The sequence below is a fragment of the Cyprinus carpio genome, chromosome B7 (assembly GCF_018340385.1).
Source record: "Cyprinus carpio isolate SPL01 chromosome B7, ASM1834038v1, whole genome shotgun sequence".
In the NCBI taxonomy this organism is placed as follows: Eukaryota; Metazoa; Chordata; class Actinopteri; order Cypriniformes; family Cyprinidae; genus Cyprinus; species Cyprinus carpio.
In genome coordinates, this window is record NC_056603.1 from 36,962,545 (window position 1) to 36,977,547 (window position 15,003).

General features: G+C 37.4%; 1 protein-coding gene across 1 annotated transcript; it reads left to right on the forward strand.

Annotated features, from left to right (window-relative positions):
* Positions 1-245: 245 nt before the first annotated feature.
* dpep1 (dipeptidase 1) lies at positions 246-9,090 on the forward strand. The gene is made up of 10 exons (XM_042728501.1): positions 246-504; positions 1,139-1,265; positions 1,363-1,495; positions 1,859-2,009; positions 2,461-2,530; positions 3,710-3,886; positions 7,161-7,245; positions 7,366-7,441; positions 7,608-7,743; positions 7,873-9,090. The coding sequence occupies exons 1-10, from the start codon at positions 386-388 to the stop codon at positions 8,041-8,043; spliced, it is 1,245 nt and encodes a 414-aa protein (XP_042584435.1). The 5' UTR covers positions 246-385; the 3' UTR covers positions 8,044-9,090.
* Positions 9,091-15,003: the final 5,913 nt, after the last annotated feature.

A 15,003-nucleotide genomic window follows, 5' to 3' on the forward strand; every position in this document is an offset into this window, starting at 1 on the left:
CAGTCCAGAGAGTGCACACAGCCCTCACATGGACTTTAAACAACAAAATGAAAAATTTACTGTACTTTTACACAATCACTTGTATCACCTTTCTCTCTCATTAAAAATAAAGATGTGGCTTTTATGGGACAACTGTCTGGTTTATGGGACATTTTTACAACCCAAAATTATATATTAACTTATATTCAGCATCATTACGATGCAAATTTAATCCCTAACACTGATCTTTTAGCCTTAGAGTATCTCTACGCATAATCAGAGAGAAAAGAAGATAAACATCTGTGGATATAAGTAGTAAGCTGAAAACAAGAAGAGCTGTGGTAGGTAGAGTTATTTGAGGAGCAATTCATAATTAAAGGATACAGAGTTGGTAAACAGTGTGGTGATGATGGATTGGGTCAAGACTGTGTATTTAGTGCTCTGGGCTTTCACATACAACTCAGTAGCAGATGATTTTAAAGAGCAAGCCCTGAAACTGATGGCTGACACTCCACTTATAGATGGGTAAGTCAATCTGTTTATCTACACTGTAAAAAGAGAGAGAGAGAGAGAGAAATCTAGTGGAAAGGAAAGTTTTTTGAAAAAAATCTAAAAACAAGATATTCAATGTACAGTCCCTGAAAACAATGAAAACATTTTAATGTTTTTTTTTTAATTTTATTATTATTATTTTTTTTAAATGAAAAACAAGATCTTGAAGTTGAAATGTCATGATGAAATATGTGACCCTGGACCACAAAACCAGTCATAAGTGTCAATTTTTCGAAATTGAGATTTATACATCATCTGAAAGCTGAATAAATAAGATGATGTAAGGTTTGTTAGGATAGGACAATATTTGGCAGAGATACAACTATTTAAATATCTGGAATCTGAGGGTGCAAAAAAATCTAAATATTGAGAAAATTGCCTTTAAAGTTAAAGTCCTTATGAAGTCCAAATTAAGTCCTTAGCAATGCATATCACTAATCAAAAATTAATTTTTGATGTATTTACAGTAGGAAATTTGCAAAATATCTTCATGGAACATGATCTTTACTTATAGTAATATCCTAATGAATCCATTCAATGTATTCACACAAGGACGCTTTCAATGTTTTTTCTCTTATTATCTCTTATTAAATATTTTATAAAACAGGCACAATGACCTTCCCTGGCAGATGAGGAGCTTGTTTAATAATCAGCTCAACATGGTGGATTTGAACAAACTAAACACCACACACACCAACATCCCAAAAATCAAAGAAGGGCGCCTCTCAGCACAGGTACAAACACAAACAAACAGGCCTGTGTACACAACATATGAACACTCACCGTAATGAGCAAATTGAATGTGTGGTAATATTTGTTTTTCTGTTGCAGTTCTGGGCAGCTTATGTACCTTGTGATACCCAGTACAAAGACGCAGTCAGACAGACCTTGGAGCAGATTGATGTTATCCACAGGATGTGTCATGAATACCCAGAAGTGTTCAAATTTGCTGCCAGCAGTCAAGGTAAGACAGTGAAGCAGCAGTAAATACTGTAGAAACCCTTGTAATAACTCAAAGTGAATCAAATAGATGTCAGTATTGAATACGTTTGCAGTACAACCAAAGCTACACTTTTTGCTACAACATGAATGATATTAGGGTAAATGAAAAAAAAAAAAAAAAAAAAACGATGGAAAATTCCATAATCTTATCTAAAGAAATTTAGAAGTGACCTCAACAACCACAAACACTGTAACAACCACCCATCAACACCATATTCCTAAAGCACCCTAGAATTATTGTGGTAGTGATAAAGTGTAAAACCGTATGTGTACAGTAATTGTAATTGTTTATAGTTTTTAAACTAAAACGAAAATGTTGTTACAGATATATTGGATGCCTTTGAACAGAATAAGACAGCGAGTCTGATCGGGGTAGAAGGTGGACATTCGATTGACAGCAGTTTGGGTACTCTGCGCACTATGTACCAACTGGGTGTCCGCTACCTCACTATCACACATAGCTGTAACACACCATGGTGAGTGGTTATTCCTGGAGATTACTGAGATAACAGCATAAATGCATTCACCTTAAAAAAGAACATACAGGTTGATCCAGCAAGGTGAGGGAGCAATAGTTCAGTTGATGATTTCAACAGTTTGGAATTAAGTAAACATAAATCTTTCCAAGAACTGTGCCAGAGACATTCTATAATGATTTTGTAACACACCCGCATAACACTAACAATAGTAATGTGGAAAATTAGAGTGAAATTCACAGAATATTCAACTCTTACCAGCAGCTATTCCACAGAATTCATATTTTGCATTTAAGGTGGGTCTAAATTAGAAGCTACATTGGGTTTCAAAAGAACTGACCACATAAAAGGCCACACAAGTGCACATGCCCATCTGATTAGAGAAGGGGAAGAATTTCAGATAAAGACTCTATTGTTTCCTTTACCATGTTTTGGTCTCACTTCCTTCTAGGGCCGACAACTGGCTGGTGGACACAGGATCTGAGCCTGAAATGCATGGCGGTTTGTCTGAGTTTGGCAAGGTTAGACACAGAGATGCTGTAATGTCATTTTTCTACAATCAATCAAACACTCAACCAACCAATCACTCAATCAATCACTCAATCAATCAATCAATCAATCAATCAATCAATCAATCAATCAATCAATCAATCAATCAATCAATCAATCAATCAATCAATCAATCAATCACTCAATCAATCACTCACTCACTCAATCAATCAATCACTCAATCAATCAATCAATCAATCAATCACTCAATCAATCAATCAATCAATCAATCAATCAATCAATCAATCAATCAATCACTCACTCAATCAATCAATCAATCAATCAATCAATCAATCACTCAATCAATCAATCAATCAATCACTCAATCACTCACTCAATCACTCAATCACTCAATCAATCAATCACTCAATCAATCAATCAATCAATCACTCAATCAATCATAATCAATCAATCAATCAGTCAATCAATCAATCAATCACTCAATCAGTCAATCAATCAGTCAATCAATCAATCAATCACTCAATCAGTCAATCAATCAGTCAATCAATCAGTCAATCAATCAATCAATGTATATATATGTATATATATTTATTTCCCCAAAAATAAAAGCATTCATGCAGAGTAAAACGATCATTTTTGATAAAGGCTCATGCTTAGTAATGTATTTACTTCAGATATAAGCCAAAATTATGTATTTGAAATGTATATTGCTTTTTAAAAGCTATTAAATTTAAATTTGCTGTTAAATTTGCTATAATATGAAATTAGAATTTTCCCTTAAATTCTTTTTTTTTTTTCAAAAACATTTGGATTGTAATTTTGTTGTTTCATTTAGCTTACTTATTAATACGAAAACTTACAGACTTCAAAGACCTTAATTGGTTTGTGATGTCTAAAATATGTATCATATTTTCTGTTACAGACAGTATATACACATCACATACAGTATTTATATATATATATATATATATATATATATATATATATATATATATATATATATATATATATAAAGTTTATATATTTAGACAAAATTGTCTTTTTCCAAGGTGAATGTAAGAGCTTTTTTCTTAAACTATTTATAGAATAAAAACATCTTTAATTGTGAATCATTATTTTGCTGTCATCTTTTAGAGAAAGTTTTACTCATTATTGCTGTCTGGACTGACCAGTTTGATTTGTCCTTTCAGCAAGTGATCTGGGAAATGAACCGCATTGGAATGCTGATTGATCTGTCTCATGTGTCAGAGAAGGTCATGAATCAGGTGCTGGATATCTCTAAAGCTCCTATTATCTTCAGCCACTCTTCTGCCTACAGCGTCTGTAATCACAAGAGAAATGTTCCTGACGATGTTCTCATGAGAGTGGTAAGAGTATCTTCAATTTACAACCTCAAAATGTTACACAACAGCGTTATTGCCCAAAAAGAATAGACTATGACGCACTTACTCTTTCATATTCATAAAAAGTTTGTAATACGTTACTCATTACTGATTTAAAGAGATGTTATAAAAGATAAAACCAGATGCTTTAATTAAGCAAAATCACATGGATAATCTCGACTGTGATTCAGCCATAGCACAAGTCTACAGGTAGTCACAGTTATTCTGATATTCATTATGTTAGGGTAGTTTCACAGCAGTGGTTCAGGCTGCATGTGTGCTGAATGACTTTAGAAAAGTTATCCAAATGCATAGACAATAGTGCTGGGCAATGTTTAATCGCAATTAATCGCATCCAAAGTAAAAGTTTTTGTTTACATAATACATGTGTGTGTGCTGTATATATAAAACACACACATACAGTATATACATTTTTTTATATATATTTACATGTTTTTACATGTATATGTTTATATTCATATAATTTATATTATCTAAAAATATATTTAATATATAAACATAACATAATTTTCTTAAATATATACCTACATGTGTGTGTATTTATATACAGGCTACATAATAAAAATACACAGTACACGCATATTATGTACACAAAAACTTTTATTTTGGATGTGATTAATCACAATTAATTGTTGCCCAGCACTGAGGACTCAGAGGGCTATAAATACACAGGGTAATAAATGAAAAGAATGAGACACAGGTAAACAATATAATCAGTAGCAATGGCGACAAGTAAGAATATATTCTTAAACCATGATAACTGAAGAAACAGAAAGGACACAAAAGAAACAATCAGTTGCAATCTAGAATTCCATGAAAACAAAACCGAAACATAGAACTGAACGTGACATGCACAGGCTGAGTGCCTGAGTTTTTTTTTTTTTTTTTTTTTTTTGGCCTTCCCCTCTTAACTTTCCTCGCCTCGTTGACTCATATGAACACGTCATTGGCTACGTTAACACTGTCAGTTTCTGGGATTGACAACCGCATTTACTTACAGGTGTGAGTCTGGAAAGTCCTGTTCACATAGCAAATTACAATAGCTTTTCGAATACTGTCTGTATGAACGTGTAATGGGGGTCAAGCATGTATTCTTTACCAGCAACATTTACCAAATAAAACTTAAAGTCTTACCACTTTCTGACATGACATCACATTCTGAGTCCAATCGAGCCGCGAGTTTTGGACATTTCAGATATCAGAAATAACAACTTCAATATGATGAAATATATTTACAGATACCAAGAATTAACAAGTGAATTTCAGCTAGTGACAATTGAATTCTTGATATCAGGAATTTACATTTTTACTAGTAACAATGTAATTATTAATATCAAAAATGATATTTCTATTAGGATGAAATACAAAGCTGATATGTGTATTTAGAATTTTAACTAGTAAGGAATGCAATTTTTGATATCTGTTTTAGTTTGGCCGCCCTTTAAACATTTAAACACATGTAGGATATGAATTGCTGATATCAACAATTAAATTGTTGATATCAGAAATGCTGATTGTTGAAATCAGGAATTACACATTACATTTGAAAGCTGAGACCTTGTTTCATACCAGAAGTAACCTGCTCTGTCGTGTCCATCTGCGTTTTGTCAGTTTCCTCTTTGCTCCACAATGTATTTTTTACTGTGTGGGAACATGATGTGTAGTGTGAGAGTGGCATGGCTTGACAAACATAGCAACAGTAACTAAGGAGCGTGGGTTTTTGTGAAGGGTCAGTTAATTACGTTGTACAAGTGTCGACTGCTTGATGTGGAACCCTTGCAAAGGGCTGAATTGGAACATCCCAATATGAGACATTCAATTAGCAGTGACAATTAGCAGACCACTGATTTACACACATCCTGGCTTACAGGCCTCCCTAGAATACATTCTAATTCGTCAGACTTTTGTAACAAATAGCCATCAACTAGTCAGAACTGAGAGGTTAACCACTAATACCCAGCATCACTAATCCCCCAAACGCTTCAGAATGCTCCAGAAACAGAATTGCATTTTTTAAAGAGAAGTGAGATCTATGTGGTTTTGTTTACACCAAATGTTCCAGTTTTATACTATGGCACTTGCTAATGTCAGCATGCCTAGTTATTAAACCATGGTTTATAACTCACAAATTGTGTGCAGTTAGCATTCAGATTTATGCTCGATTTTCAGCTCTTTTACAAAAGTGGTGAAATAACTTCACACCATCACATAGACTTAGGGATGGCAACAATACAGCAATGCATAAAAAACTCTCCTAAACACTAAAAACACTTTTAAAAAGCATTGTGGCGGCAGCTATAGCAACGAAACAGTTAAAGGGATAGTTCACTCAAAAATGAAAGTTCTATCATCATTTACTCACCTTCAAGCTGTTATTTTGTTCTGTGGAAGATTTTGAAGAATGCTGGTAACCAAACAGTTGATGGTAGCCACTGATTTACACAGTATTTCTTTTCCATACTATAAAAGTCAATAACTACCATCAAAATATGTACTTGCGTTTTCCACAGAAGAAAGAAACTCATACAAGTTTGTAACAACTTGAGGATTAGTAAATGATGACAGGATTTTCACTTTTGAGTGAACTATCCTTTTAACCAATAGGTACATTTCTAAGGCATCTAAATTATCAATATAATTAAAACTTTGCTGAAAACAAATATCAATCAACTACACTACTCATGATCTCTGTTTTATACATTATTGAAAAAAGAAGTCCTTTTAGTTTAATTCTAAAAACATCAGTTTGTGGAACAAATCTTTTTTTTTTTTTTTTTTTTTTTTTTTTTTACACTGATTTGAAGTAAATCAGAATAAGAAAATAATTACTTTTATATTGTTAGGAATATTTCAAGATAAACATTAAGGTTTACCTGATTATACATACATATTTTTAAGGAAGATCATTTTAAAAAGTGAGTATCAATTATGATACAGTACATCAAATATGATAATAAACTAAGATAAGTTAAGTTTTTTTATGTTAACTTTTTCCCATATAAATATTAGCAATTGCGCCAAATTTCATATTTTTGCTCATTTTGGGCCTTTGAATAAAACTAAGGTGTTTTTTTTTTTTTTTCTCGAGTATAATGTGTTATATGTTATATGTTAGGCTTTACAGGGTTAAGTAGCACTCACATATAATTGGGAAAATGTAAAAATCTGGTATGTAATTTGTATGTTAATGGAGAAGTGTAAAGTAAAATATTCATTTTCCAAAATATTTCTATTTCAGAAAGAAAAGAGAGGGATTGTCATGGTTAATTTTTATAATGACTACGTAACCTGCAGTCCAACTGCTAACATCTCAGATGTTGCTGGTGAGTCCTTTTGAAAGCAACCTCCGTGCCTGCTACCCTGCAAAGCATTCCTTCATCGAGCACTTTATGGTATAAGACAAGACATTAATATATGACTCCATTTCTCTATATGACATTCAGATCACTTTGACCATATCAAGAAAGTGGCTGGCTCTAGTATCATTGGATTTGGAGGAGATTATGATGGTGTGACAAGGTAAGCATACTGATTTGTGAATAGACTGCCTGCATTCATATCTAATGATAATACTCCTCAATGACACTGTGGTACATTTCACATTTGTAAAGCATGTGTATTGTATACAATGAGAATTGCCTTTAATTAATAATACCATTAATAAATAATGCTATGGTTTGAATAGGGTGCCGGAAGGTCTAGGGGATGTATCAAAGTACCCAGACTTGGTGGCTGAACTTCTTAGGCGCAAATGGTCAGAGGATGAGATCAGAGATGCTCTGGGAAGAAACCTGCTGAGAGTGTTCAGCGAGGTGGAGGAAGTAAGAGCAATTCACACACAGTCATGAATACATTAGTTTCAAACTCAATATAATATCAAATCTACTGCCCTGTTTGCTCACTGAACCTTTTTCTAAAAATTCTAAAAAGTAACTTTTATGTTTTAATAGGTAAGAGATCACCTAAATGGTACCAAACCAGATGATATACCCATCCCTCTTAAAGAAGTTCAAAATCCCTGCAGGACAGACTTTGGTTACCAAGATAAATCCAGTTCAACATGCATAAAATCTTTCTATCCACTAGTCTTGGTTCTGTCACTACTGAACAAGTTATTATAACCAACTCCTCAGATGACTGTATACTCCTGTAGTACTGTTTTTGGAGAATGCAAAGGATCTCTGATAAAGAGTTGGCCTGTAGAGAAATTCTGTAAGGGAACATTTTAGAGTTTAGTTTAGAGCAAGTGTTTTTAAAAAATGTAGACTAAAAACAAAAAGTAATTAGACATGCAATTATTTGAAAATCACCACTTTTCTGTTCAGTGCCGTACAAGTCAAACATGTGAACAGCTATTTTTTTGTATAATTACATATAATATATAATAATATATTATTAGATATTATTAGATATAATATATAACAATATGTCATTATATATATATTATATACTGTATTATATATTATTATTAAAAAAATAACAAAGTTATCAAATCTATGAAATAACACAAAGGGAAGTATGAGCATTATGCACTGACTGAAAATGCAAACTGAAAACATCAGTTTTTGTGCCATGTTTCTATATTTGTCCTGTTAGGACAAAGGTAGATTTGATGGTTTTTGATGGACTCATTAGAGGTGAAAACCAGCAAATTAGGCAGTTTTATTTAAATGATGATTTGAAAACAAACAAACAAACAAACAAATCCATATTAGGCTAATATTCCTGAGACAAAACAATGTATTCCATAAAAGTTAACTAGGTTAAATTTACTGTTCATCACTTAAATTTGACAAACTGACTTCAAAAGACTGTGGCGCATGGATGTATATGATGTAAAAAATCAATCCAAAAGCACCACCTTGTGGACAAACCATTGAATATTCTGATATATTAAAGACTACTTTCATAACAACGTATCTGTATGAACTTATTGATAACAATGACAAAGCTGATTATTATTATTATTTTTTTTTGTATTGTTCATTATTTCTGATTTCTGTTCTAACCTTTATAATAAGCTTACCATTCTCTTCTGTACCACTCATTTAAGTTGAAACTATTTCACGTTTGCTCTTGTTTGCTATAAATTTTACATTAATTGAATGGATATTCTTATATAAAATGCCTCACTCTGTGGATACCAATAAAGATTTTGTGCTAAAAGAGGTATAAGTGTAACAAAATTATTCTGGAAAAATATAATTATTGTGTAAGATAAATTAGCCCATGGGCTTAGGGGCCTATTGGCTAGATCAAAGTAGATCACAATAATATAAGCAAATTATATTCATAATATAATATATACACAAAACTAAATACATTAAATAAATGTTATCATATAAAGACACAGTACCTTGGAATATAAACATCCTAATTCTAAATTACCACACTAGTGGGCCCCGAGCAGGCTCTGGTAATGGAACAAGAAGCAGACACTCTCTTGAGGAAGGGATGAAAAAGTTGGGGTTAAGGCTAAACACCAAGAAGAGTGTGCTTTCTCCACCAATGATAACCTCTTATCTGGGCGTGGTGTGGGATGCAGGCACATCTGTCTCCTACTTATATTGAGTCAATTTTCATGGCAGTCAAGAGAGTTAAAAAAAGCCACTGTCAAACAGTTTCAGAGACTGTTGGGTCTGATGGCAGCTGCGTCCAATGTGATCCCTTTTGGCTTGATGTACATGAGACCCTTGCAGTGGTGGCTCAGGACCAAAGGGTTATCTTCGCAAGATCAAGGTCACGTGGCGATGTTTAAGTGCCTTGGATCTTTTTGACGAAACATTGGTTCCTGGCTCAAAGCCCGGTGTTGGGGCTCCTAGTCGTTGCATAATGCTAACGACGGACACCTCCCTTATGGACTGGGAGCGGTCATGAGTGGCTGCTCTGCCCAAGGTCTGTGGGAAGGCCATTATCTCATGTGGCACATAAACTGCCTGGAGATGCTGGCCGTGTTTCGAGCTCTGAGACACTTGTTTCCAGTCCTGTGAGGACATCATGTGCTTTTCCGCACAGACAACACTTCCGTGGTCTCCTACATCAACTGACAGGGTGGTCTGCATTCACGCCCCTTTACAGGCTGGCGTGCCGGATCCTCATGTGGGCCCAGGGAAAGTTCCTCTCACTCAGAGCAGTCTACATCCCTGTGTACCTCAATCAGGGAGCAGACATCCTGTCGAGAAAGGGGCTTCAGCCCCGGGGATGGAGGCTTCACCCTGAGGTGGTGGAGCTCCTTTGGAAGGAGTTTGGCCAGGTGGAAGAGGATCTATTTGCATCGCAGGAAATGACACACTGTCTGCTCTGGTTCTCCCTCACACATCCAGCGCCGTGTGGGCTGGATGCCATGGTGCCGATATGGCCGAGGTTTCGTCTGTACGCTTTTCCTCAGATTGCAATGCTTCCGGGAGTTCTGGAGAAAGTATACCAGGACAGGTCCGTCTTTTGCTAGTAGCCTTGTTCTGGCTGGCTGAGTATGGTTTTCAGATCTGGTGTCTCTCCTCGATGGTTCTCTGCTGGAGATTCCGATCAGGAGAGACCTCCTCTCTCAGGTGGGGGTCACCATCCTTCACCCCCGCCTGGAGTTGTGGAAGCTGTGGGCATGGCCGTTGAGGGGGCACAACTCCTAGCATCTGGTCTCTCAACTGAGGTTGTTGAGACCATACTCCAGTCCAGGGTTCCTGCCACAAGGAAACAGTACACCTTGAAGTGGAAGCTTTTCACTTCCTGGTGTGGACAGCGACTGCAGGATCCAGTCAACTGCCCAGTTGGTACAGTTCTGTTGTTTCTGCAGGAGCGATTTTCCACAGGGTTCTCTCCCTCCACTCTAAAGGTATACGTGGAGGTATTAGCTGCTTACCACGCCCTTCTGGGTGGTCAGTCATTGGGAAGACACCCACTCGTCACCCGTTTCCTCTGTGGCACCCTTAGGCTGAGGCCAGTACAGCGCACTAAGGTGACCTCATTGGACCTGGCAGTGGTTCTGGAGGGCTTGTGTAATGCCCCATTTGAACCCATAGTGGAAGTCTCAGAGAAGTTCTTCACTCTGAAGACTGTCTTTCTCCTCGCTATTTACTTACTCCAAAGGATTGGGGATCTTCAGGCACTTTCAGTTTTGTTCCTGGAGTTTCCCCCAGGCATGGTTAGGGTGTTCCTTTACCCAAGGTCCGGGTATGTCCCTAAGGTGCCCACTTCTACACCAGGGCCCATAGTACTACAGGCATACTGTCCTCCTCCTTTCCAGGAATACACACACAGGCAGAGACTTGATAGTATGGCGCAGTGGGTATTCTCATTCCCAAAGCATTTCTCAATGCAGCTCGAGTTCCTGAAGAGGAACGAGATGCTGTGTCCCCTTGCCACACTCCCTGCATCACTGTGGGTGCTACTTCATTGAAGCTAACATGTGGTCTGCCGGATGTGCTTTTATGGTTCCTGGTTGCTCACATCACCCCGCTTGTGATGTCTCGCTTCTCTATTGGACTGATTTTACATATGCTTCAGAAAGTGGTCTTGCAGAGGCATTCCCAAAGTGTTTCACGCTTCAGTGTCTCATTCCCTTGGGGAACCATGTTACATTTGTAACCTAGGGATGTTTGTTAGTGGTGCATATTAGGCCATATGAAATATTCTGTATCTAAGATCATTCAGCTTATTGAGGAGAGGTGTGCAATTGTTTTTCTACGCAATTAGAAATATGGTTTTCACCAACTGATAAAACAGACACAAATACTAAAGAATCACAAAAGGGATAGTTTAAATTACATGTAATTGTGAAAAGAGTTTAACGTAAACTGAAATACACTGTCATTTCTCTACTGAAATGCGTATGTAATGTATTTGTGATTTCACTTTTGTAATTTGAAGTTGCAATTTAGTACATTAGTACATTTACTTTAGATGTTATGTTGAATAACACGCTACAGTTCAAATAATAATCAAGTACTTTACATGTTCATAAGTATGTGTCACACTACTGTGCCGTAAGGAACACGGAGTCGAGAGTAATCGAGAGAGTCTTTAATAATCCAACACAGGGGTAAATCCAACATGGAACACATCCTTCTGTTCATATTCCCAGTCTATAAAATCCACCTACTCATTTTGGCCCTTTTGGCGTTCCATATTCCACTCACCCTCAGCCGCGGTGCAGGGGGCTCCTCTCCTCTCTGCGCTCACCCTGTCCGTGTCCTTCTCCCTCGTGGCAGACGGTGTTGCCGACTCACATACCTGGTCTGATGTCACGCCGTCTGGCTCCACGGTGACCCTCAGCTCTGTCGCTCTATGCGGCAATGGCTCGTCGGTCGCGGCGGGCTCTGGCTCTCCATCAGTGGTGGGCTCGGACATGCGCTCTGCACATTGGGGAGATGGTGGGCTGGGCTCTGGGTCCAGAGTGGACCTGGCGAGATCCTCTATTGGGCAGACAGTAAATGGCGACCCATTTTTCGCCAGAGTCCACTCCACAAATGCGGCGAATTCCTCCTGAGGACCATCTTCGGATGACAACGCTCTGCACTCGGTGTTTAGGCTGGTGTTATAGAATGCGCAGAGCGCGTTGTCCAGGTAGCTGGTGATGTTAGCTAGCAGTATGAATAGTCTCGTATGGTCCTTGAGAGAACGTCCTTCCTGCTCCAGCAGGAGGAGGAGGAGGGCATCCATGGACACCACGGAAAGAAAAAGACTGAGAAAAACTGGAAGACAAACGGAGGGGAGACACGCAATTTCAAATTTTTGGTCAAGTCAAGTCAAGTCACCTTTATTTATATAGCCCTTATCAAAACTTATTGTGTCAAAGCAACTGAACAACATTAATTAGGAAAACAGTGTGTCAATAATGCAAAATGACAGTTAAAGCAGTTCATCATTGAATTCAGTGATGTCATCATTAAGCTCAGTTCAGTTTAAATAGTATCTGTGCAATCATTTGCAATCAAGTCAACGATATTGCTGTAAATGAAGTGTCCCCAACTATGCAAGCCATAGGCGACACCGGCAAGGAACCAAAACTCCATCGGTGACAGAATGAAGAAAAAACCTTGGGAGAAACCAGGCTCAGTCGGGGGGCCAGTTCAATTCCAGGCTGCAGCAAAGTCAGGTTGTGCAGAAGAATCATCTGTTTCCTGAGGTCTTGTCCCGGTGGTCTTCTGAGACAAGGTCTTTACAGGGGATCTGGGGCTCATCTAGTTGTCCTGGTCTCCTCTGTCTTTCAGGGCTGTAGATGTCCTTTCTAGGTGCTGATTCACCATCTGGGCTGGATACGTACTGGATCAGGGTGACTGCAGTGACCATCTGATCTGGATACAGACTGGATCTGGTGGCTACTGTGACCTCGGAATAAGAGAGAAACAGACTAATATGAGCGTAGATGCCATTCTTCTAACGATGTAGCAAGTACATCAGGTGTTATGGGAAGTGTTCCCGGTTACGGTTTACCTAATTAATGCAGCCTAAAAATCCTTTAACGGATTTGGATATTAGAAGCATATTAGTGTGTTATATGTAAGCCAGGTTAAAGAGAGGTCTTTAATCTAAATTTAAACTGCAAGAGTGTGCCTGCCTCCCGAACAATGTTAGGTAGGTTATTCCAGAGTTTAGGCACTAAATAGGAAAAGGATCTGCCACCCGCAGTTGATTTTGATATTCTAGGTATTATCAAATTGCCAGAGTTTTGAGAATGCAGTGGACGTGGAGGACTATAATGTAACAAGAGCTTGTTCAAATACTGAGGTGCTAAACCATTCAGGGCTTTTTAAGTAATAAGCAAGATTTTGAAATTTATGCGATGTTTAATAGGTAGCCAGTGCAGTGTTGACAGAACCGGGCTAATATGGTCATACTTCCTGGTTCTAGTAAGAACTCTAGCTGCTGCAATTTGGACTAGCTGGAGTTTGTTTATTAAGTGTGCAGAACAACCACCCAATAAAGCGTTACAATAATCTAACCTTGAGGTCATAAACACATAGATTAACATTTCTGCATTTGACATGGAGAGCCGTAATTTAGATATATTTTTGGTATATTTTGGTCGGGTCTTCTGTCATGCTACGCTGCTGGAAATAACAAATAAGTCGAGAGTAATCGAGAGAATCTTTAATAATCCAACACAGGGGTAAATCCAACATGGAACACAGGAGGAAGCCACACATACTAACTGGTAACTGGTAGACCCAACAAACACAGACTGAAAGGACATGGGTTTTAAAGACAGGCTAACGAGGGAACTAAGAAGACACAACTGGGAACTAATCAATTAACCAAACACGGGAGACAGAAACTGGGTCACAGAGAACATGGGGAATGGAACACATGAGGGGAAAACACAACATAATGAGTCCAGAGTTGTGACAGTATGTTAGTCAGAACATTGAAATAAGTGAAATGTGTACTTTAAAGCTTTTTAAAATAGACTTTTAAGACTTCGTAAACTACAACATTTATTACAATTATAGGCACACTTACTTTTCACAAGAGAACCCAGCATTCAAAGGACTGAATAATTAACCATCCAAAACCTCCCCTGATATGTAGAGCATTCATGTTACCCAGAACATCCAATAAACCAAACTGGAACACGTCGAGCATTGAAACACCTTTGAAACATCTTTACAGCTGCTAGCAGACATCTAGCATTGGCAACAAGTTTTACAAAGTCATGCATTTTATTTACAGTGTAAAAATCTTGTTAATAAATATGATTACTCTCTGCATTTTTTCTCTGGAAAAAAGGATAAGGGAAACATGAAAACCTAGATGCTGAATGTAAGGAGACCCTGATGTCAAAGCACTTAATAAGGTTCTCCAGTTTCTTTCTGCAGGCCCAGTTCATCCAATTAGAAGTAACCCGAGAGCTAGTTTAGGAACAGGTTGAACATGACAAACAAACTTGATTACAGAAGAGTAAAGACATCCTTTGAAAACCAACTGTTCTAAAACTCTCTATATAACAAGTTATTGTTTATCCTAGGTGGTAAGTAAGGGTCGTCACTGGTTCAACTGTCCCAGCATGCTCACCATCATCTGTCTACAGGAGATTAAAGCTAAGCCCTGATATTCATTAGTCTGTGGATCAAGGGCTTCAGAGTTCA